Source organism: Sebastes umbrosus, chromosome 13 (genome assembly GCF_015220745.1).
Source record: "Sebastes umbrosus isolate fSebUmb1 chromosome 13, fSebUmb1.pri, whole genome shotgun sequence".
Classification (NCBI taxonomy): Eukaryota; Metazoa; Chordata; class Actinopteri; order Perciformes; family Sebastidae; genus Sebastes; species Sebastes umbrosus.
Window position 1 is genome coordinate 23,425,441 of NC_051281.1, and position 24,872 is coordinate 23,450,312.

General features: G+C 40.2%; 1 protein-coding gene across 2 annotated transcripts; it reads left to right on the forward strand.

Moving 5' to 3' along the window:
- The first annotated feature begins 591 nt into the window (after positions 1 to 591).
- Positions 592 to 24,620, forward strand: itga4 (integrin alpha 4). 2 transcript variants are annotated; one of them, XM_037789972.1, is made up of 29 exons: positions 592 to 957; positions 2,757 to 2,951; positions 3,524 to 3,642; positions 4,053 to 4,153; positions 5,904 to 6,036; positions 6,305 to 6,372; positions 7,654 to 7,786; positions 9,557 to 9,642; positions 9,818 to 9,880; positions 9,966 to 10,106; positions 10,323 to 10,431; positions 12,663 to 12,757; positions 13,424 to 13,514; positions 13,607 to 13,652; positions 14,022 to 14,176; positions 14,600 to 14,754; positions 14,904 to 15,056; positions 15,735 to 15,811; positions 16,673 to 16,814; positions 17,051 to 17,149; positions 17,978 to 18,054; positions 18,215 to 18,304; positions 18,648 to 18,735; positions 19,032 to 19,139; positions 19,862 to 19,987; positions 20,715 to 20,840; positions 21,173 to 21,271; positions 21,369 to 21,488; positions 22,239 to 24,620. In XM_037789972.1, exons 2-29 carry the CDS (start codon positions 2,770 to 2,772, stop codon positions 22,344 to 22,346), a joined length of 3,090 nt encoding a protein of 1,029 aa, XP_037645900.1. In that variant the 5' UTR covers positions 592 to 957; positions 2,757 to 2,769; the 3' UTR covers positions 22,347 to 24,620. The 2 variants fall into 2 exon arrangements, with proteins under 2 accessions (XP_037645900.1, XP_037645899.1); XM_037789971.1 differs by having other exon boundaries at positions 593 to 957; positions 17,048 to 17,149.
- Positions 24,621 to 24,872: the final 252 nt, after the last annotated feature.

Genomic DNA, 24,872 nt, shown 5'->3' on the forward strand with positions numbered 1-24,872 from the left:
TCAGGGTTTGAAATTAGCACCATTCACCATCAGCCAAATGCTGGTAAAATATGCAAGTGGCTGCTAGATTTTCTTCACTCACCTGCCAAAAAAAACAAAAAAACAACTGTAATCTATTGAGTGGTTGGTATAATTTTGGAATTCACCAGCAACAGCAACAGGTAGACAAAAAAAGGAAATTTCCAACCCTGAATTGGCTACCTCAAAATTGTAAGCCTATTAAAGTTTAAGCAAATGTAGGCCTATACTTCTCTACATTCCACCACTGTGGTCCATTGTCACATCTGTAACATCTGTACAGGCTCTGACAAACAGAGCCTGTACAGATGTTTATGATGTTTGTTTGTTTATTTGTTGTTTGTAAAGTTGTATATTTGAGGAGTCTATTCGGCGTTCAGATACTGAGATCAGATTAGAGCCACGCTGACTCCATTCACACTGGTGAGAAGTGAAGAGGAAACACCCCGAGCACACACACACACATCCATCCATACAGCCGCGTGCATACCCTCGCGTGCGTGGTTTAGGCGGACATTGCGGGGGTGGGGAGGAAACACCGTTACACACGCACATGCATGCATGCACGCGCGCAAAGGGAGGGAGGGTCTCCGCGCGCTCAGTTCAGTTCTGCAGTTTCATTGACTTCAACTGAAACTCAGATGAACTTTGTGTGATCCTTCTTCTCTTCAGTTTCTTTCACTCCGGTTCACGGTTTCACTGTCTGTCACACATCATCCCGGAGCCTCGTGCGCTGTTTCCTCCAGCCGGGTTTTACGCACGAGACTGGTTAACGGGACCAAGGAGCAACAGGAGGTTGAACCGGGAACAAGAAGGACTTAACGGAGACTTTGTGGAACACACGGCGGCTCTAACATCTGCCTGCCCGGTAGCCCACTGATTCAACATCTGGACCCGCAGTCTGACCCGGGATATCTGTTGTCTGACTCGGGATAACGGGTACAGTAAACTCCTCATTAGTTAGAGCTAAGAGAGAGTTAATAGATTAGTGGTTGTGACAGAAAATGAGTGACTGATAGAGATGATGAAGAAAAGTTTTCAGTAATAGAAACAAACATTTCCTGCCTCTAAAACGAATTTAACTGAATGTTTTATTTATGGACTGTAGGTCAGACTGAAAAAGAAATATATAGCTATAGACATTTAGTGTTTTTTTTTTAAAGGGGACATATTATGCTCATTTTTAGGTTAATGTTTGAATTTTGTGTTTCTACTAGAACATGTTTACATGCTGCAGTGTTCAAAAACACATTGTTTTTCTCATACGGTCTGTCTGAATATACCTGTATTCACGCTCTGTCTGAAACGCTCCGTTTTAGCGCATTTCAACGGAATTGCGTTGCTAGGAAACAGTTTGGGTCCATGTTTACATCCTGTCAGCCGATGTCATTCACATACACTTCAACGGGAAATAAACTGGGACACATTTATTATGTTTATGTTTAAAACTGTGAATTGGTCTAAATATTGTAGATTTGTGACATCACAAATAGACAGAAATCCTAACGGCTTGTTTCAAATGCACAGTTTTTGAATACGGGCTGTGTGAATTTCTCCGTATATTGAGTTTTTTGATACTTTCGCAGTATTTATATATCACTTATACCTGCTTTATAATATAAAAGACATGAAAATCTCACTTTTTACAATATGAGACCTTTAAGACATTTTAAAGACACAACCATTCATTGATTATCAAAATGAATCTGTAAATAAAGTGAAAATAATAAGACTAACCACGGTGTAAAAAATGCTCAATTCCAATTCCTGATATCAAACTTTTATTCATTATAAATATTGTTCAGGCTTCAGTTGACAGGGCCGGACCAAGAAGTTTGGGGGTACCTCTGTAAAATGTGTTCCTCCAACTGATTCTGTCAGAGTTGTCGTTTTTACACGCTGTTTTTTTTACAGACGCGATATAACCTGCTCATGGGTAACGTCGGTATTTTTCAACCTGGACCCTGTTATCCCATGTTTTTGTGTCTATGTGACTAATGGGGTGTACAATTTTGGAATTGGTCCAGTATTGAGATTATGCTGTAGGGCTGCGATGTACCGTTGATGTAGCGTTACGTTCACTAAAAGTGCTTGTTTTGGCCACTGACAGGCTCAGATTGTTATTATAAGTGTCTGACAACAGCTTTATGGAAAGGACCCTATACAGAGAACTAAACCTTACCTTTTCCTTGATCAGGTCTCTTTGTTATTGTATCTAACTATCTAATCAAAATCATGTAAATATTCAGCCATGACACTGACAATCTTTTAGATAACACTAAGCTGCGCTTTCTGTAGTCCACAAACTCTTGACGGCACTCCCTCTCTCCATCTCTCACGTTTCCACCGGCAACAAGTCACATGACACAATAACAAACAGACTGGATCGAGCGAAAGTTCAAGAAAAATGTTGTATTTCTCTGTAGGGTCCTTTCCATAATGTTGTCAGACACTTAATGATAACAATCTGAGCCTGCCAGTGGCTAAAACAAGCACTTCTAGTGGACATACATTGACGGTGAGGAGTTGCCCCGAGCGATTACATTGCAGCCTGTTCAGCGGCTGCCGTATGCAGCGTTTTCTATCAATACTAAAATGGGGACCAGGTTGAAAAATACTGAAGTTATCCTTTAATCAATGAGCTTTAGAGGTGCTGATAGGTGGACAGAGAAATCAGAAGTTTGTTCTGATCTCACGTGTATTGATTATTGATTTGTGTCTCTCTGGTGTCCTTGCAGTCTGTCCTCCATTATGTGTCCCTCAGCGGGCAGCATGTGCTACAGCCTGGTCCTGGTCCTGGTTCAGATCCTGGTCCTTGTCCATCCTGCCGCAGGGTACAGTCTGGATCAGGAGCACAGTCTGGAGTTCAGCGGCCCTCCCTCCTCCATGTTTGGATACTCCGTCCTGCTGCATCGCCATGGAGACCACCGCTGGTATTGATCTACTCTTGAACCTATTTTGATCTACTATTGATCCTTTGTTGATCATCTATTAATATTGTATTGATCTGCTAGTGATCTACTATTGATCCTTTGTTGATCGTTTATTAATATTGTATTGATCTACTAGTGATCTACTATTGATCCTCTATTAATGTACTAGTCAGTCTATTTTGATCTTTTATTGAACTTTTGTTAATCTGCTATTGGTTTTCTATTGATCCTCCGTTGATCTGCTTGTTGATACTCTATTGACCTGCTATTGACCCTCTATTGACCTACTATTGACCTTTAGTTGATCTGATATTGACCCTCTATTGATTTACTATTGACCCTTTGTTGATCTGCCAGAGATCAGTAAATTTGGATTCATCTAATTATGTTAATGATGCTCTATAAGCTGCCATCTTCACAGTAGGACTGTGTCTGTGTGTGTTTGCGTGTGCATGCTAATTAGCCAGTTCTTGTCAATGAGAGAAGCTCTTTGATGCTTCACACACAGATGCCATTCAGACACTGAACAGACACAAAGACAGATCCTGTCTCTCTGTCTGTCTCTCTCTCAGGTTGGTGGTTGGAGCCCCAGTCGCAAACTCATCCTCCAGTCCGTCGGTTCGATCTCCAGGAGCTGTTTTCCGCTGCAACATCACGGCTGAGTCCCGCCGCTGCCACCACATGCATGCTGGTGTGTTCCTGTCCGTGTGTGTGTTGTTAAGTCTCCGGCATTTGAAATACTAACCTGTTCCTCGCACAATAGAGCAAACGATGAAGAGCATTATCTAAAGCATTACCTATCCTACAAAGCAAATGAAGATATAATAGTCAGACTGGACTTCCTGGATCATACAGTACGAAGTAACGCATCCACACTAAGAACCCCATTGTTTTTGTTTTTTTTGCCACAGTGCTGTTGTCGGTTGGAACATGACTAAACACAATCACTTGGCTCAGATGTCGACCATGTTAACACTACCAGCTAGTCAGCTGTGGCCTTTAATAGTGAAACACCACTGAATTAGCTGTGAAGGCTGCATGTGTGAAACTGTTGAATTAATTTGCGTGTGTGTGTGTGTGTGTGTGTGTGTGTGCGCGCAGACGTGCTGGGCTGTGGGAAGACGTGTGATGCAGAGAGTGATCACCAGTGGCTGGGGGTCAGTCTGTCCAGACAACCTGGAGACAACGGAGGACACATCCTGGTAACACAAACACTTTTCTCTATCTCTCACTCACACACTCACTCACTCACATGCACCTCCACTGAAATGTATCAGCACATCAGGGTGACAAAGAAGAAATCAGGATGTCATTGGTGTTTGTTTTGACTTGTGTACATATTTATTTGATCAAAATTGTAATTACAAAAAAGAGAAATTTAAATTGTAGTTATTTATCTGATGTGATGACATCCCTTACATTAGTGCTCTTCAGGGGCCGTGAATATTTGGTTCCAGCCGACTATATTGGTACTGTAATTTATTTTTCTGTCCACAAAAAAGGGGAATGAATTCCCCAAAATGTCAAAGCACACTGCTTCGTCAAGGTACAAAAGTTAAAAAGCCTTTATTAGAGTGGCTAATGAGATAAACGCATGTAGACCGCACACACAGGTACCAAAGTTAAAAAGCAGTAATATTTGTACTTTTAGATTTGTATTTTGTACTTCTGTTTGCAAACTCACTTGCCTCAATTTTCCCGCCTTGAGGGATGTATATAATATTTTTAATTGACATAAAGGCTTTTTAACTTTTGTAACATAAAGAAGTAGTGTGCTTTGACTTTTCTGGGGAATTCGTTACGCTTTTTTGTGCCTACTTGTGAGTCAAGAGCATCTGTTTTGTGTCACATCGCTGTGTCAGATCCAAAAAGGCCTCTTATGTTGTTTATTGAAAGTATTGTAACTTGATTGGTACAATACCTGTGTGGGCAGGCACTATAAGAGTTTGTAATATCACTTCAATGCCAATGGACATTTAGAGTGCTAGTTGTAGCACCCGTTACATTATTCCATCGTGACTTGAATCCGAGGTGGATGCTGGTTAGCCTAGCTTGTTAGTTTACACTTTCCGAGTGGAGTACAAACTTGAATTTCATAAAGGGACGGACATCTTAAAACCGTACATAAACGCTTAACGTCGATAGGCTATACAGTCAGTGAAAACCATGAAAGTTGACAACGTGCCTCCTAGCAACATCGGTCCTAAAATGTCAGTGAAACACTCAGAGGCTCGAGACTTTGACGCCGTTTCCACGAACGTGTCCAAAAATGTTTTTATTCTCTTAAGAAAAATGGAAAAAATTATGCACAATAGTTACAGTATCAGTATAGTTTATATTTCCTTACACAAAAAATGAGAATGAATTTTAATTTCAGTTCTACTTTGATTAAGAGAAAGAGAAAACAGCAGAGTAAGCTTGTAAATCCGTCAGTGAGGAAGCCTGTGAGAGAACCGAGAACACTTCTTCCTTTATATTTATACTTTACAACTCATCGCTGCAGTGACACAGCAAATATGTAGCTCTATCCATGACGGTCCTGTCATGTGTGAATAAAGCCATTATATTATGGTACATTTACATAACACAAAGCTATGAATGGAAATCTCAAACGCATTACTTCAACAGATGGATGAAGCCAGCGATGTTTAAGATCTCCATTTCTTTAAATTTAGTGATTGAGCAAAACTATTTACAGCAGCAGCTGTGATCGTCTCTATTAGACAGTGAGTGAAAGATTAACGGGATCACTTCAGGTTTAAAATGAACACACGACAGGGCTGATAATGTTGGACACGCACGCACAAACAAACACACACACAGAGCCTCTGTCACAGTGACATGGGTCATGAGAATAACAACACTCTGCTGCTAACTTGTGATTGTGTTATTGTCAGTAATGAGACCATGTCACATGATATTTGCATGCTGTGTGTGTTTGTGTGTGTGCAGGCGTGTGGTCACCGCTGGAAGAACGTCTTCTACTCAAAGAAAGACGGTCAGAACCACAAGCTACCTAACGGAGTCTGTTATCGCTACGGCAACGACCTGAGACACGCCCAACCCATCATCCCCTGCTACAGAGGTACACACACGCACACTTTATGGTACATTGGTATTATAAAAATACAGTTATTGCCACAAACATTGTTTCACTATCCAAATACTAAATGAAGATGAATACATTTTTGGAAAGTGAGGACATTCTTGCATTTTTTAATTTGGTATTATGTCTGGACCTCACTTGTGTGAAAGCAGCAGCTGTTCAGCTGCAGAACGAAAACATTTTGGGTTTTATCTTTTCATTTATTTGTTCACCTTCACCTCTTGACATGTCTGTTTGTCTCTTGCAGACCACCAGAGGAAGTTCGGTGAGGATTATGGGTCGTGTCAAGCCGGTATTTCCAACTTCCTGACAGAGGTCAGTAAGCGTCTTTAAAATCCTCTTTGTCTTCAATGTTTGCACCAGCAGACTTTGTAAACCATCTGCTCTTTTCTTGTTCCTCTTCATTCTGTGGAAATGTAGTATTTGACTTTTTTTGAGAAAAGAGAACAAAGACTCAGTTTCCTGTGACAAAGACGAAAAATCGCAACTTCCATTTTAAAGCAACAAATGTTACAGAAATTATGATTTTGTAGAATTAGTGCAGTGCCTGTTCAAAACGTGCCTGTTCAGAATGGGCCGAACGCTTGGCCTGTGGTGCTGCTACCTTGCAGCTTTCTTGAGAACCGCTCATTCAAACAACTTTACACTGGACACTGAGCTTCTTTGGGTCCTGAGCAATACACCTGCCATGACAAAGTTGCATCACACACCCAAGTCGCGGCTACTCACGGTCAGAAATACCAGTGAAATACACTCTGGTTCACAGGAAAAAATCACAAGGGGCATATTTTACCGTTAGCACTAAGTAGGCAACTGCCTGGGGCCCCAACTAAGAGGGCCCCAAACAGCTATAGATTTATTATGGTGTTTATATATGAAAAATATTCAATTATCTTACTATTCTAACTCATTGTACCCCAAAATAACTTACAAAGGCCCCCAAAGCACTTAAAAAATATGCAACTCAACTGCATACTACTTACTGTGTACTTCTACTTCAGAGGAAAACATTGTCGTACGACATTTACCTGACAGAGAAATGTTACTGGTTGCTTTCCAGATTCAGTGTTGACTCACAAGATATGACAATTAAAATATGAAGCATTATTATTCATTAAACTATCCAGCATCATCTCCAGGTCGCAGTTACTCACGGTCAGAAACCCCGGTGAAATACGCTTAGCGGAGGTCATTTCCAATAGGCGCATTAGTTGCTTGCTTTGACATAACCACGATGGTTATAAAGTAGAGCATGGATTTAATTAGGCGGAGGTATTTTGCTGGTGCTAACGGTAGTGTTATAAGTTAGTATCAAGTCTGACACCGGGGAAATACAGACTGACTCACGGAGAAAAAAAGTAGTTTATTAATATTGAACGTGTCCAAATTGCATCAAATTAGACAAAGCACTCCATTGGGTCCCCAGCAATCCACCCGTCGAGTGTGAAGTCGATCAGATGAACGAGGGACATTCCCACATACCCACATACAGACAGAGATTGCTTTATAGATTATAGATTTGGAGATATGTCATCTATGATAGAGCTATAACAGAGATTTAGGTCACATTATATCATACCTATGTGTTTCTCTCAGGATCTGATCATCATGGGCGCTCCAGGGACGTCTTATTGGACGGGTTCAGTTCTGGTCTTTAACACGTCCAGTGGAGGGATGTCAGTGTACCTGGACGACGACACTGGAGCCGTCAGCTTTGGAAGCTACCTGGGTAACTGATACACCTGCTACTGTACAACTCTGTCCTTATACTTACTGTAGCCATTGCTGGTACTACTACTACTACAGTACTATAGCCACATACCATTTCACCGTTTTGATTGGCTGTTGCATGAATTTATTTGAGAAACTTACAACCCAAAAAATCCCAAATGGTGAAACCTTTGAATTCGTTGCAGTGGCTGATGCACAGATCAACTCTGTCTCACATGATTTTGACTGAACAGATATGCTTCAGTATCATTCAATACAGCTGTCTACACAGGCTTTTCAGTCTTTATGTCCATTTTCTTCAGACTCATGCATGTAACTACAATGATTGTGTACTGGGCTCTGAGTGCAGCCAAAACGCCACTGAGCCCACAGCAGTACTGTAGCTGAATGTTTCCTGTGTACTGACGGAGGACTCAGGCTGCTTCTACGCTGATGATGCGCTGCTTTCACTCTGCTTTCACTCTGCTGCCTTTGTAGACTGAGGGTGATAGGATTCAGCAGCATAAAACCTAGTTCCATTAGACAGTTATTTAGTAATCAGATTTTTTCCCTTCACTTGATCGTGCTCACGCGATATTTGTCCCCTGGAATATTACTGCTGGAAAACAGCGCTGACTAGAAAGGTTTACTGATATCAAGAAAGAAGAGTGTTTTCTGTCCTCTCACATGCCGCATCACTGATGGATTTTAAAACTTATTTTGATTTAATGACCATCCAGAGCCCAAGAGACACATGCCACCGGTTCTCTCTTGTAAATCCATGAATAAATGTAATCGTCAAATAATTAGGTGAAGGATAGGTTAAAAATTCTGCTGTCTACTTTATATAAAGTCCAACTGTGAACAAGCACAGATTGATGAAACTTGACAAAAAAAAGATTTGCTCACATGCTGTAGCCATCAAGTCTATGTAAAAAGGGGCGTAATAGAAACGGGTGAAGAGGCTTCTTTTCTTCATAGAGTGCTGATGTCGGTCCGAACACGACCTTACGAGTCCGTTGCTGCTTCACATTAAAAGCCTTCACTGGCGAACCACTGGGAGGCTTTTATTGTGAATCACTTCTGTTTAAAAGGATTACATTATATGAAAGAAATTAGTTAACTGCAGAAAGACAAAAACAAAATAACTATGTTGTGTAAATGCATTTCAACACATGGACTGTGTGAGTGTATGACCCCATCACCTCTCAGTGTCTGGGCTAAGTGTGATAAACAGGAAACTCAAAAGAAAGCTGTGATGTTCTTCAGATAAAGATGTTTCTTTTCTCTGAAAAACATCTTCACTGTTCTCACTTTGTCAGAATGCAGTAACAACAACACCGACTGCAAATATTATTTTGAGTGTGTGCTTTCTTTTCTTCTTGTGTGTGTGTGTGTTCAGCAGTGCAACTCGCTGATCAACACAAATTAAGAGGAAGTAACAGCTGAAGTTTGGTTTGAACACATGTGAAAGCTGTGGTTGTGCGACTTTCTCGAATACATTTTGCTCAACCATAACCACCAGATGTCGAAACCTAACCTTAACCAAAAACCTTTTTAGTCACACTGGTATCATTCAACCAAGAGTGTCATTTCTACCTTTCAAATCTCAGTTGTCAGTCTGATGTACTTATAAAATAATAAAATCTCTTTAAACAAAATGCAGATGATTCATTCATTTGGGTCTCCTTCAGTTATTACCGTTCTCACGTTTGTAAAGGGAACACTTGGTTAGTTTCCATCACTGCAAAAGTCTGAACATGTGACACTGTGTCCTGCTGCTGTTCAGGTTACGCTGTTGGAGCCGGTCACTTTTTGAGTCCTGGTACTGTGGAGGTGGTGGGTGGAGCTCCGCAATACAACCAGAAGGGCAAGGTAAGACCTACCTGTGTAGCCGTCTACCTGTCTGTTTGTCTGATAACTAACTGTGTCGTTCTTACTTCCTCTTGATGGTGTTGTGACGACTTGTGATAAAAGTTGTTATTGATTGTTAATATTGTGTTATGTAGTTATGATGGTGGACCTTAGTGTGTGTCTTTGTGCTGTGCAGGTCTTCATCTTCGCGGTAGACAACAACATGCTGCGAATCGTCTCTGAAGTGGCTGGAAAAGAGGTAAGAAGCCACTTCGCATTAGCATCCTCCATTCAAAACAATGGTATACTTAATAGCACTTGGCTTGTGTGTGTTTGTTGTGTAGCTGGGATCTTACTTCGGCTCCAGCGTGTGTGCGGTGGATCTGAACGCTGATGGTTTGTCGGATCTGTTGGTCGGCGCTCCCATGGCAACGGGCATCACTAGGGAGGAGGGAAGAGTCCATGTGTACATCAACCAGGGGCAGGTAAGCACACATACTCGAACACACACACACACACTATTTTAAAACAGCAAAAAACAGTAAATATTGATCTGGGATCTGTCTGCGGAGCCAACGTGGCCGACATTGGGATCAGATTCTTCTGTTCCATACTACATATTAATTTAATATTTGTGTGAGAAAGACCTGTTGAGACACAGTTTGTGTCGTCTGTTTCCTCACAAACTGACTCTGTCTCAGGCGAAGCTGTTGGAGGCAGAGTTCCAGCTGAGTGGCAGCGACGCCTACGCTGCCCGGTTTGGAGAGACCATCGCCGACCTGGGAGACCTGGATGACGACGGTTACCCCGGTAATGATCACACCTACACAGTTTGACCTATTTGCTTTTATTTTTTTGTGAAGCCATTTCAAGTATACACCACACTAATACTACTGCTGCTAGTACCATTGCAAATACTATAACTATTGCCACTAGTAATAGTACTGCAATACATCTTCTACTATGTCTGATACGATTAATAACTACTTCTACTACTACAGCAACTACTTCTGCTACTGCAGATACTACTTACAACTACTGTATTACTGCAAATACTACTAATACTGCTTCTGATACTACTATTACTACTGCTATTCTTACTACTGTTAATACCACTGCAAACACCATAACTAATACTATTGCTAATAGTAGTATCAGAAGTACTAGAAGCAGTGTTGCAGTACTAATAAATACTGCTACTACTAGTACTACTGCAAAATACTACTATTCCTTCTGATATTGCAAAAATATTTATTGTACTGCAAATACTACTAATAACTACAGCCACTACGGTAAATAATACTGCTGCTTCTGATATAACTAATACTACTTCTACTATTGCTGCTGGTTATGCCACTGCAAATAGTACTGCAATATTGCTTCTACTACGTCAGAAACTATTTATAAATACTGCCACTACTGTTACTATAAAATACTACAACTTCTTCTGATATTACCAATAAATGCTTGGATTGAAAATACTAGTAATAGCTTCTACTATTACTGCTGCTAATATCATTGCAAAACTATAACCTTTGCTACTGCTAATAGTACTGCAGTCCTCTACAACTTCTTCCTCTGACACTACAAATAACTACTATTACCACTGCAAAATACTACTATTCCTTTTGACACTACTAATACCACTGTCACTATTACTGCTGCTAATACCACTTCAAATTCTGTAACTTGATATTACTACTGCTAATAGTACTGCAATACTATTCTACTAATAAGTACTACTACTACTATACATACTACTAATCCGTCTTCTAATAACTGCTAATACTAGAAATACTTGTATTTCTTTTGATACTGCCAATAACTACTATCTGCTACTACTGCAAATACTACTCTTTCTGTTGTTACCACTAATATTACAGCCATTTATAGTAGTTCCTTATAATACTACTGTGACTATAACACCTGCTAATACCACTGCAAACTTAAATATTGGTAATAGTACTCCAAATCGACTTTCTACTATTTCTGATACTACTACTGGCATTATTTTAAAAGGTTGTACTACTAGTACTGCGGCTGCTTGAGCAGTAGCAGTAGTACTACAGTATGTATTATCTTTAGTTGTTGACTAAGCATTTCCACTGGAGCAGCTGGGGGTTCACTTCTTTGCTCTAGGGCACCTCAACAGTGGTAATTAAGGAGGTTTAAGAGCTGCTATTTGGCTTTCTGCCCAGATCTGTTGCCTCACAAATTCCCTATAATACTACTAATACTACTACTACAATACTTCAATGGCTGCTACGGCACTGAACAACCAAAAACACATACTGTTGTATAGTTTAGGTTTCTTACTAAGGGGGCACAGCCCACCACCACCAACAGTAACTGCCACTTCCTGATAACTAAGAAACATCCCTGACTTTAACACAACACCCTCACTCAAGCACATGACCCCTGACCATCTGCGTGTGTCTGAGTGTGAGGGGTGTGCGTGTGTGTGAGTGTGAGGGGTGTGTGTGAGTGTGACTGTGAGGGGTGGAGTGTGTTATTAAGTTCATTTAAACCGTAATGACAAACTGTTGCTGCTCTGTAACTGAGCCTACCTTCTAATCTGCCACAGTTAGATAAAAGTGTGTGTGTGCTCCAGTAGCTCTCGCTTTGTAAAGAGAAAAAAAAAGAAAAGCTGTTTGACTTTCAGACCCTCGCATCTTCAAAGGACTCTGGTTAAATATTAAAGGACCATGCTGGTGTTTTCTCATGTTTATGTTCCTGGATACTTTCATCCTGCTGAACATTTTCCTGCAGGCCCATCCCAACACACACTTTTCACCCCCCCTTAAAAGATTTGGACCTGGTCACCCAGAGCATCAATTACCCACTTATCGATTAACAATCTGCAGCAAGAAGTGTTGTAGATAAAGCAAAATTAAGCAATGGCTGCCTGGAAGGAAGGAAATCAATTTGTGGGTTTAAAGTTTCGCTTGGTTTCGGTTTCGCTTATGCCAATGGATTAGTGAATGGAGACAGTAAGAGTCCTCACAATACAGTAATATAAACTTCTGTCTGTGTGTGTGTAGATGTGGCGATTGGTGCCCCACAGGAAGACGATCTGAAAGGAGCCGTTTACATTTACAACGGCAGGGAAGAGGGCATCTCATCAACTCCATCCCAGGTACAAATAATAATAATATTAATAATACATGTTAAGATTTGAGCACTTTTCAAGATACTCAAACATACTTACTAGACAATTGTAGTTTATTAGAACTTGGGTAGTAGTTTCATTCCTATCAGTTGTATGGGGAAACTTTGCTTAGTGGTATCTTGTGTTGGGGAATTAGAAAATTATTAGATAACTCGAATAACAATAATCAGTCACCTATAGGAGTTTGTGTACTCAAAAGAGAGGGAAAAGTGAATAAATAGAATCATTTGATTAAATATATAGAATGAAGAAATATCAGTAATACTTTCAGAGCAAAGTAGCATAGATCTAGAAGTTTAGGGACCGAAATGTTGTTGAGCAAACACAAGACAAAAACTACCTTTAAGACTGATCAATCCCAAACCATCGTTGTTCATACGAGACGCGTTAACCTGCCGTTTCTACCGAACCAAGTGCCATGTTTGATGTCATTAAAGATAGTGTTAATGTTACACTGAAGATTTTACATGGCAAGCAGTGAGGACAATACCATGCTTTTTCAGGCAACATATAAGACTATCCTCTAACTTGATTTTCATTCAAGGATTAACTTTGAGTCCCAAGATGTAGTTTGAATAAACTTGTTCTGTTCTGTTCTGTGGTATTCAACATGGTTCGTGTGTGTGTTTTCAGAGGATTTCTGGATCCACCCTGGGTCGTGACCTCAGGATGTTCGGCCAGTCGCTGAGCTCTGGCATTGACATTGATGATAACGGCTACCAGGGTAACCTCAACTGTCACCACAATCGTTTCCTGTGTCACAACATCTGCCATATTGTAAATTTAAACCAGGCTAAACCGTCTCTGTCCCTGCAGATGTGGCAGTCGGTGCGTTCCTCTCAGACTCTGCTGTGGTTCTCAGGTAAAACAACACTGAAGCTTTCTATTCAAACAAGACCTAGAAATGTTCCAGTTGTCGTTCTGTCTCCTGTCATACAGGTGTACAGGAAGGAAGCTTCCTTATTTTAGCTGATTTGGAAGAAAATTATACCACAGAGGAAGCAGGACATCCCACAATACAATAACCAATAGTTTCCCAACATATTGTGGACAGAAATCTTTCCTTTGAATAATCTGATTTTGTAGAAGCAGATTCCTGATTGTAAATAATAAAATCCATCAACTGTTTTCAATCCACATATGTAAATTGCCGACAGGGAGTTGTGTGACCGTATTTCAGTCCAGTCAGCATGCTGTAATAATTTCTCTGAATGTGTCCTGTGTGCTGTAGGACCCGTCCGGTGATTCAGGTGAAGGCGTTTCTGACTCTGCCTGAGCAGATTGACCAGGGGGTGGCGCTCTGCCGGGAACACAAGAATCCAACTGTCTGCTTCAATGTTACCGTCTGCTTCAGTGTCAACTCCAGAAAGTTCAGAGGAGCTATAGGTACTGTAAACACAACTGTGCAGTATATAAGACTCTGGGTCTACAGACACAACCCTCCAAACCAGGGCTGTCAAATTTTATGCGATAACGCGTTAATGCAAATTTGTTTTAACGGCACTAATTTCTTTAAGCATTAATGCAACGCAATTAACTATGGACAATCATGCGACTAATTGCTATGAAATATTTTAATTGATTGACAGCTGTACTCCAAACACTTAAAATGCAGAATAGTCCTCTTATTACAGCAAAATGTACACCTCTTCAACATATGGAGAAAGGCCTGCTCTGCCTACTTACGGTTGTTGAGCTATGATTGGCCAGTCACTATTTGGGGGAGGGGTTTAGCAAATGTTCAATTATATTGTACATAAGAGTGTATGACCTACCTGCTGATATTTAAGATTGTTCCTCTCTCTTCAGATCTTCAATATAATTTGACCTCTGACCTCCTCCATAAACCATCCTTCCCTCATCGGTTCTTTTTCCATGGCAACGGGTCATCCAATAGCACAAAGGGGCGTGTGAGAGCACGACATGGGCAGATCACTTGTACAACACACGTGGCTTACCAAAGGGTAACACACACACACATACACATGTAAAAAAAACTGTACAGTGAATATGTTTAATAAGGGCGTAATAACACGCTAATAATAGATTGGATTAGCTGTGGTGACGCTCATAATGTTTATTCCTCCTCTGTTCCTGTTTCTTCCTCCGACAGAAAGATGTGAGGGACATTTTTACTCCAGTCAAGTTTGAGGTTTCTTACAGTCACAGAGAAACAACCACCCACAGAGCCTCTTCCAAAACCTTCCCTCCATTAAAACCCATTCTGCAACAGAGCGCAGGACACCAGAACACTATCACCAACCAGGTACTGACTCACCTAAAACCAGCTAACACCAGAAAGAATGCAAGTTTAAGGCACTTAAGCATTAGCTTCACTTTTCAGACCCAGAGGAGAAACCACTGGTTTACATGTGTATTTGTTTCCGTAAGAGTGTCACCAACATTTTAGCCAACTTGATGCCAGAATAAACAGCAAGGTTGTCCCTACCATTATAAGATGTTTACTTATATGTACTACTGCTACTACTACTGTGTGCGCTGCAAAGAATAATGATAGCTAACCCACCAGTTTCCTGTTGGGGAGACTTCAGTGTCAGATCTGTCTGTCCATCACCAAACTGATCTGTGTTAAAGGGCAGGAAACAGCTAATCTGATGTCAGCTCCACCACACACACGCACACTGAAAATTACTTCCTGCTAATCCAGATGTGTTTACAGCTGCAGCACATTAACCAACATCAGTCAGCTCATCCTGTGTCCACACCATGTCCCACTGACTCATAAAAACAGAGCAGGACGGGTTAACATGTAGGAATTTACAGCTGGAATTATTCATCAGGATATTATCCGTCATCTGTAAGGCTGGGGTCAGAGGTCGCGGGAGTTGTTTGTAATGTCCTTAATGTGGAAAATGATGACTGCTCCATTCATTAATATAAATTATTATATTATATAAACTCACTGCCTCTTTTTCTCTCTCAGACTTGGTTTGCCCGTTCCTGTTCGCTGGTGAACTGTTCGACCAACATGCAGCTGTCAGCTCAACTAGTTTTGCCACAGTAAGAGCACACACACACACACACACACACACACACACAAGACAGAGAGATGAACAGACTAAAATGACAGCAGTATTATATTTTATTTGTCCAGTTAGAACTTATACAATCAGTCAGGATGTTATTCCCCTGACTGTGGCTAACACATGATGTTAATTAGCTGCTGGTGGATTCATTTAGCAGCCGCAGTGATTTGATTTTGGTTCTGGCTGCTGGTGTTGTTTATAAATTTGTTAAGTTCCTGTGCCATTTCTTTGTGAATTATGCTCATTTGTTTTTCTTGTTGAGAATTACATGATTAGATCGATATCAATCTCATGACGAGTATGGAGCTTGTGTCAGGATGTGGTTAGTCTAGTTTAGCATACAGTAAACACTGATCTGTGTACAGATTAACAAACGTGATTCTGGTATTTCTTTTTTTAAACTACAGACAGAGCCAGGCTAAGCGTTTCCTGACTGCAGCTTCATATTTAACTTACAGATATGAGAGTGGTACCGATCTTATCATCGGACTCTTGTCATATACAGTATATTGCAAATATGCGTATTTCAAAATGTTAACCTATTCCTTAAAGTCAATATTTTTGTTAAAAATGCTCCTGGCAGTGTTGTTAGCGATCTTAGCCTTCGTTTCAGTGATGTGGTTGTTGCTACATCATCAAGCAATGTAACTTTTAACTAACAGTATATCTTTTTCTAATCGGGGAAATGTTTCTATAGGGGCAAGTGTTCTAATGATTTCTGTTACCTAGCCCTAGTGTTCGTTGTTGTTGTCATTACCCAGCAGCTGTACTTAGATGTTGGTCTGACTGGAACATCACTGTTGTTGTTTATCTTGTTGTTGTTGTTTGTCATCAGTCAGCAGCAGTACTTCGCTCTCGGCTCTGGACAGACCATCATGTTGAAAACATCGCTGCTAAACTCAGGAGACGACGCCTTCCTGCCGCGACTGACGCTGCGTTTCCCCAACAACATCCACTACATTAAAGTACTGCAGAACGTGAGTTTACGGCACGCTGATTGGGCAGCTTGAGGAAATAATTGGTTGATGATTTAAAGTTATGATGGACCTGCTTTGCCAGAATTACAAACATACATACATACATACATACATACATACATACAGAAGAGCAGCTGGTGTATCTGTTTACAGTGCAGCCAAACAATCTCTTGATCTCAAATCTAAAGGATTATGCTGTAACTAAAGTGCACAAACTGTCTGTGTGTGTGCAGCAGGACAACGTGGTCAGTTGTGATGTCACACAGGAAGTCAACAAGACAATGGCAGGTGTTGACTGCAGCGTCACCAGCCTCCTCCTCTCAGCCCACGCCCAGGTAAGCCTCAGCCAATCATACATTATTATTGGGGATTTTCTAAGAGTCTAAAGTCATGCTAGCCGCTCTGTGAGGCTGTGCTTAGGCATGGTGGTGCTTTGAACTAAATGCTAAAGTCAGCATGCTGTAGCATGTAATGTTAATCACATCGTCATCTTCGTGTCGCTATCTTAGTTTAGTGTGGTAGAATGCTAAAATTAGCTAATAAGCACAAAATGAGATGAGAGATCAGAGGATCACCAAAAAGATTATAGTTCATCCTGAGGAGGACATGAATATCTGAACCAAATTTCATGGCTATCCATTCAGTAGATGTTGACACATTTCACTCCAAAGCACAAATGTGAACCTCATGGTGGTGCGAAAGGAGGTCAGGGGTTCATCAAAATCATTAGGATTCATTGTCTGGGGACCATGAATATTTGTAAAATAATTTTGTGCCAGTCTCCTCAATATCTGTTGAGATATTTCAGTCTGGACCAAAGTGGTGGACAGACCAGTTTGTCTGTACTTTTTGTTCTCCAGCTTTTGTCTCGTCAGCAGATATTTGCTGTATTTCCTTCATCTCAGTTGTTTTTCAGAGTAAATGTTGTGAAAGAAGCTGTTGCAATATCTGCGTTTCCTCCAGAGAAAGACAGAGCGGCAGTTTTAAGCTGGAATTTCTTTCAACATGTAAAAGGTTATAGTTTAAGATGAACACAGTTTAACTTTAAAAACAAAGATGAAGTCCACAGTAAAAGAGGGAAATGTAAAAATATAAAAAAAATCTGATTGATCATCCTGCAGCTGTCCATTTGAAATCACTGACGCATTTCCTGTTTCTTGCAGCTGAATATCAGCTTCCTATTGGACGTCAACCAGAACAGCACACCTGGTGACGTCACTATTCACATGAAGACCGGCAGGTAAGAACACACCCCCTCCTCTCGTCTCCAGAGGTGAAGAAACTCCTTAAAACCTTTACATAAGTAATAATTGCAACTGCAGTAAAAGTATAAAAGCATCCACAGTAAAATAAAAACATATCAAAATGTATTCAATGTATTAAATCTGTTTTCTCTTCAGCGATAACTATGAGAGGTCGGAGTATCTCCATGACAACTCCATGAGTCTCCTCCTTCCTCTCAAATATGGAGTCAACGTCAACATCCACGGGTGAGTCAGCATACATTATTCACCATTAACATTACATTACTTTTCAAAATTTATATTAGTAATAATACTGTATACTGTGCACTTTTCAAGTGTTTTGCACAAGGCAGCAAATTAAAGTCAACAAAGTAAAAAATCATTAGATTTTATGATAAAACAAACGACACTAATTCCAGTGATGTACGATAAAAGAAATACATACGTTACATAGAAATAAATGTAACAGTCTTCTATAGTTAGAGTCAACAACAACATTGTTAGTGTGTAAAAGAAGCCCTCTACGCCTGTAGTCCCACTAAATAATCACCAGCCCCCGCTGACGTCTGTCTGTCTGTCTGTCTTTCAGTTTTGTGACTCCCACCTCATTTGTGTTTGGTGATGAAGACACGACTCCAGTTGACTGCTACGCTGAAAGATTCAACTACACATACAAGGTATTATTTAACCCTCTTCTGAGTATAAACTGCTGCACAAAAGAGGAATGATTTGCATTATGCATTATGCATTATTACATCTTTTGAATTTACCATGTGAAACTGTTGTCCTGTTATTGACCAAGCTAATGCGCTTGCTTGCTAACCAGCAACCATGTTTTTACTACTTTATATTTCTACTCTACTACAATTCAGAGGGATATATGATACCTTTTATGCCACTACATTTGTCTTTGTAGTTGTCTTTCACTTTTACTGATCTCTTCTGGTATATCTGTTGTTTTGTGTGTGTGCAGGTGTTAAACTCTGGTCCCAGCAGGTCACTAGATACTGTGGTTGACATCACACTACCGAAGATCCTCACACCTTACCGACACAGACTGCTGCAGGTGGTCGACTGGCAGGTACGTCCAGTGCTGGAAACAGCAGTGACCTAAGCAGTAGTAACAGAAGTAGAAGTAGCACAGTCTGTCAGTAAAAACTATTTGTAGTATATTTATAGTCTCCCACAGGTTTCTGAAGATACATTTCAATTGTGTTTGAATTTACCACCTGTTGGTGGGTGAAATCCAACCTCAGATTCACTCTTGTTTTGGAACGAGTTTTCATTTTTGTAGCTTCCTCTTCGAGGTGTGCTTATAGTCTGACGCCCAGAAACGTCCCAAACACAGCAAAATAAGGAAATACAGGCAGAGGGCTGGGTGTCTACAAATACAGACACCGCCACACAGTTTTAGTGGGTCATAAGTGATGATTGATTACTTTCATCCTACTCATTGTGCCTTTAACAAAAGAAGGGGATGTTGTTAAATGTTCTAAAAACAAGTAGCTGTACAAGAACTTTCTTTGTCTTAATAAAATAGTTTAAAACTGGAAAATTAATATTTAAATCAGGAAATATCTGATAAAAAAATAATTAAACAAGACTAATAATCTGTCCAGACATTAAATGACAACTTTCAGAACACTCAGCCACGGTGGTTGCTGATTGGGTAGAAGTGGTGGTTGAAGTAGTATTAGAAGTAGCAGTAGAAGTACGGTAGTAGTTGTGGTAATAGTATTTGTAATAGTCATGGTAAATTAAGTGTGTATATAATATTAATATATTAATTTTCTCTCTCTGAAGACGTCTCACGGTGTGTGTTCAATCAGTGACACAACTGTTTCAGTCGTCGAGGACTGTGACGTCCCTCAAGCTTCCTTCATCAAACAGCTCGTCTTCTTCTTCTCCTCCACCTCCACCCGCAGAATGGTATACACACACACACACACACACACTCACACACACACAATGAATACAGCCCTACACATTAATTTTCTCAGAATTACATTATGCAATGCAATTCATTGGCAGTTGAATCACTAGTACAAACCGCTTCATTGATTAAAATTCCAAGTGTACAAGACTGCGTCCACTTTAGGAGAGAAGTCAAATACAAGTCCCTGAAAGCATCGCTGTAAGAAACATCCAATCGGAGAGCTTTGAATTCTATTGCCACACGGTTAATGTCAGGGTGAAGTTACACGTTGATCTTTGTAGAATTTGTTGAATAAATTGAGGTTTTAAACCAATTTTAGATCAATTCAGCAGCTGTGACGCAGTGTTTCTGTTCCTGATTTCAAGTGTTCCAAATATACAATAGATGCAACTCACTTCTTCTCCATAGCAACAGCTGCTGAGGCTCATAGGCAGTGTAGTATTTAGATCCATTTTTAGGGGAAAAATGGGATTTATCGGTGAGGTTAGAGTTGAAAGAAAATACATTTCACTGCTGAATAGAATCGTGTTACATGGTGACCAGTCTGATTAAGGTCTGTTGATTTTTTTAGCCACGCTAGCCATTAGCAGGGCTAGTCATTTATGATTGAGAAATTGAGATGCTTGAGCTGGAGTCAACAATCATCACTCCACCACCCCGACTACACACTGACCTACAATGTATGAACTTCAATCTTTTTCTATGTATGCGTGCGTGCAGTTTTGTGGCCGTGGTGATGAGCTGTGTGAGCGGTTGGTGTGTCGTCTTGGTAACCTGGAGGCGGGGAGAGATGCCTTCATCCAACTGGAGATAAAACTGAACCCTGCTGTACTACTGCAAGCTCCGGTAACACACAGACACACACACACACACACGCACACACACACACACACACACACACATTACTGTTTTCACTCAGACTGAATCAGCTTGTGTGTAACTACAGTGGTTAAGTATTAGACTCTTGACTGCTGCCAAATGGTATGTGACCTACACTCAGTCTGAACACACCTCGTGTGGACACTGACAGAGTATCGAAGCTGCTGCACTGCTAACTTGCTGCTTAAACTACGCAGCCTGCATAGAAACAATGTGTTTCTGCAATTTACTGTGTTTCATAATCTCAAATGCATTTAAAGAAATGGATTAAAAACTCCCAGTATCTGTCTCCGTCTCAGGGTCGTCATGGTGTCATGAGGTTGGAGAGCACAGCGATGATGTCAAATCCCAAAGAAGGTCCTCACACCATCCTCATCCCCGAACAACCTGCAGCACAGGTAAAACACCTCAACACCAGTCACAACCAAGAACCAATCTACAGTATATTGTAGGTGTCACCAATAATCAAATATTATATATTTGGTACATTTCCAGGTGGTGGTGGAAGCTCTTTTTACCCAGAAACCCTCAACAGCAGTGAAAGTCTTCATCATCGTTGTCAGTTTAGTTTTGGGTCTCCTGATCCTGGCTGCTCTCATCTGGTGTCTGTGGAAGGTAAATATTTGTTTTTTAACATGGAAGTATACTGAAACTGCAGTATATTGCAATATAATGTTAAGATAAACTGCAGTATATCACAATATAATAGTATTGATAAACTCCAGTATATTACAATATAATGGTATTGAAGCTGCAGTATATTGCAATATAATGTACAGATAAACTGCAGTATATTGCAAGCTTGTGCGTAATGCAGCCTCAAGAGGCTTCCACTGAGCCCTTTCGGTCTGAGCCCGCTGTGGTTTGCATCGGAAAGCAATGCATTTTTCATTTTTATTATTTATGTTTATCATATTCAATGTTTATTATAATATAAATATAATGAATTTTGAGAATTTTTGGGGGACATAAACTCATTTGGACAGGCATTGCCGTGTACAATATAATGTACAGCTAAACTGCAGAATATCACAATATAATATTATTGATAAACTCCAGTATATTACAATATAATGGTACTGAAATTGCACAATATTACTATATATTGTACAGATAAACTGCCCTATGTTGCAAGATAATGGTACTTATAAACTGCACTATATCACAATATGACAGTCAGATGTCAGTGTCTCCTAGTATAATTTTACTATTAAATGACAGTACACCGCAGTATGATCTACTGATAAAGCACAGTATATCACATTATAATGGTTGTAGTAGCAACACCACTGTCATTGTTTGTATGTCACGGTCTCTACTCGTCGTCTGTCTGTCCACCTGTCTGACTACCTGTGTGTCTCTCAGGCTGGCTTCTTCAAGCGGGAGTTCCAGAAGAAGAAGGAGGAGGAGGAGTTCAAGAGAGACAGCTGGGACTATGTTCCTAAAAACGATAAAAGAGAGAGCACTTCATAACCCTGACTGTCACCCCTGGCCACGACCTTTGACCTCTAACCATAGGACAGAGGAGTTCACATTGTGACTGCGTAACAGTTTTAATGAGACATGTGTGCTGACGGATGGATGGAGTGCTGTGTATGAAAATATGGCAACCCAATTTGTCCAAAACAGTAGAACAGTACTGCTGTTGAACGTCATCGTCCAATGAAATCCGTCCAAACTGAGTCAGCTGATCAGACTCATTACAAGTCAGCTGGCTTCAAGACAGACGTTACTTGAGTGTGACGGATGACAAAATGTCTCAAGTGAACGCCTCCTGAACACACCTGAACCTGACCGTGACCTTTTAAATTATTTTGCCGGATGTGCCTTCACAACCACAGGCGAGTTCAAAGACTTGAAAAAGACTGCAGCGATGGATGGATGGAATACTAAAAAGGGAAGTGAACCTGAAACAACCAATTAGAAGGCCTTGGAGCTTCCTGGAATGTGGCATCACCTGTGACAGTTATCGATGACCGCCATTTCTACTCTTTTAAGAGGAAAGGAAGTGACTTTCTGATGACTTTCGATCTCAGGGGATGGAAACCTTGGCCTCTGATTGGCTAATCACTCTGTGGAAAACCTCCCTTTTGTGTGTGTACGTTATCGTTTAACATTTTTGTTTAGCTGCTGACAACACTTTATGCACTGGTGACACACATACGGAGCAGACACACCGGATGCTGTCCAGACAGAAGTAGTAGTCAAGTGATGGCTGCTGGGATGTGCTGGTACAGGACTTCTACGTGTGTTTTAATGAATGCCGAACAACAACGCTGCCTTTCAGCCTGTTTTAACGCTGGGATTTATTATTTGGAGTTTTTGTCCTTCTTAAGGCCCAGCAGAGTGTCCGTTATCCAGTAATTACAGATTTTTTAAAAAGGAAAATCTGTTGAAGTCCGAGATATTTAAATCTCTCCGGTCATAATGTCCAGTGAAAATAATTCCCCCTAAGCACAACTTGAATGGTATTAAAATAGGCTAAAATTAAATTTCCATAAAGCCTTTTATTTAATTTGAATTTTTTTGTGTATAGGCTATAGGATAGCCTGTGCAATGAATGTTGCTTGTTGCTTCACTCTGATAAATTTCACACTCAATGAAATTGTAAGCGTGCACTCGGATTGAATGCCATAGCCTGCCTAATCTTACCTTGCAGGGCAGCTGGATTGTCGCGATGTCACGAGATCAGGCGGGGATCACATCTCACATGAAAATCCATCTTGTCGTTTGTGTCCGGAAAGCCAAACCACGGACCAATCAGCGACATCAGATAATATTCGATCGGAATTTCTCCCATTTGTCCGGGACATTGAAATTTTCCAGAACATGTGGACCGGCGCCATTTCTTTCTAATGGAAACCCTGAGGCCCATGTCAGTGGATTTCATGGCAGAATTACCTCATTTCAATGAAGTCACATAATCAATGGATTTGCTCTCAGAGGCAAAGTACATCTGCAGATTTTTTATTGCATCGATCTTGTGTCGCAGAGACAAAAATGAGCGCTTCTCTCCCACTTTGCTCCAAGGAACAAATATAATGTGACATCAAGTAAGGCTTGAATAGTTGTTGCTGTTTAGACATACATTTAATTTATAGAGCGCTTTTCAAGATAGTTAAAGATGTTGTACATGACAAATTAAATACCGTAAGTAAAAAAAGAAAACTTACGTACCACAGTTTCACTGGAACTGATTTTAGACCACTTGGTTCAGGTGAGCCTAGGTATAGTTTCTTGGTCAAGACCTTGGTTTGTAAAAGCTTCAATGTCACCAAATTCTTCTATGAACTGCTCCTGGACTCAGACTAAACTATCAGTGTGAAAACGCAGTAAAAGATGCAACTTGTCGGGTAACAGAGCCAGCAGAGCCACAGGGTTGAATGATGGAAGACTACTTGAAGAAATGTTTGATATTTTGAAATATTCAAAAGCAGTTTTAACTGTCTGTATTTTGTGAATGCAGATATTTAAAACAGCTGCCACCTTCCATTCTGTTTATCTATTTAGTACAAATGCACATCACACAGAGAGATGTTTTTAATATTTTAATAAATTAGTTTGTTTTTGTTTATGTGAAGTTCTGCACTGGAGAGTCTCACTGCTTTTATCAACACTTTTCTATTAAAATTAAGGATTTTCTATTTAAACAACATGTACTTGTATTTTTTCATCATGATTCTAAAAAGCTGCAATATCAATAAAAAAAAAAGCTTAAAATAACCAATAAAAACAGATCTGTTATATTCAAATATAAAACTTATAGAATTTTTGGACACTTTGGGTTCATCCAGTCTGGTTCTGCTCATCTGTAACAGAAAGCTGCTTGACTATCAACAAACAAACACTGTTTAAACAATAATCGGTACACTCAGGACTTAGCTAATGGAAAAGAAACTTCACAGTACTGGATTCAATTAACTATTTTTTAGCTCACATGTTTATAGTTTGAATTGCAGATGAATCTTTGCTCTCTGCAGCAGAACCAGAAACTGGACA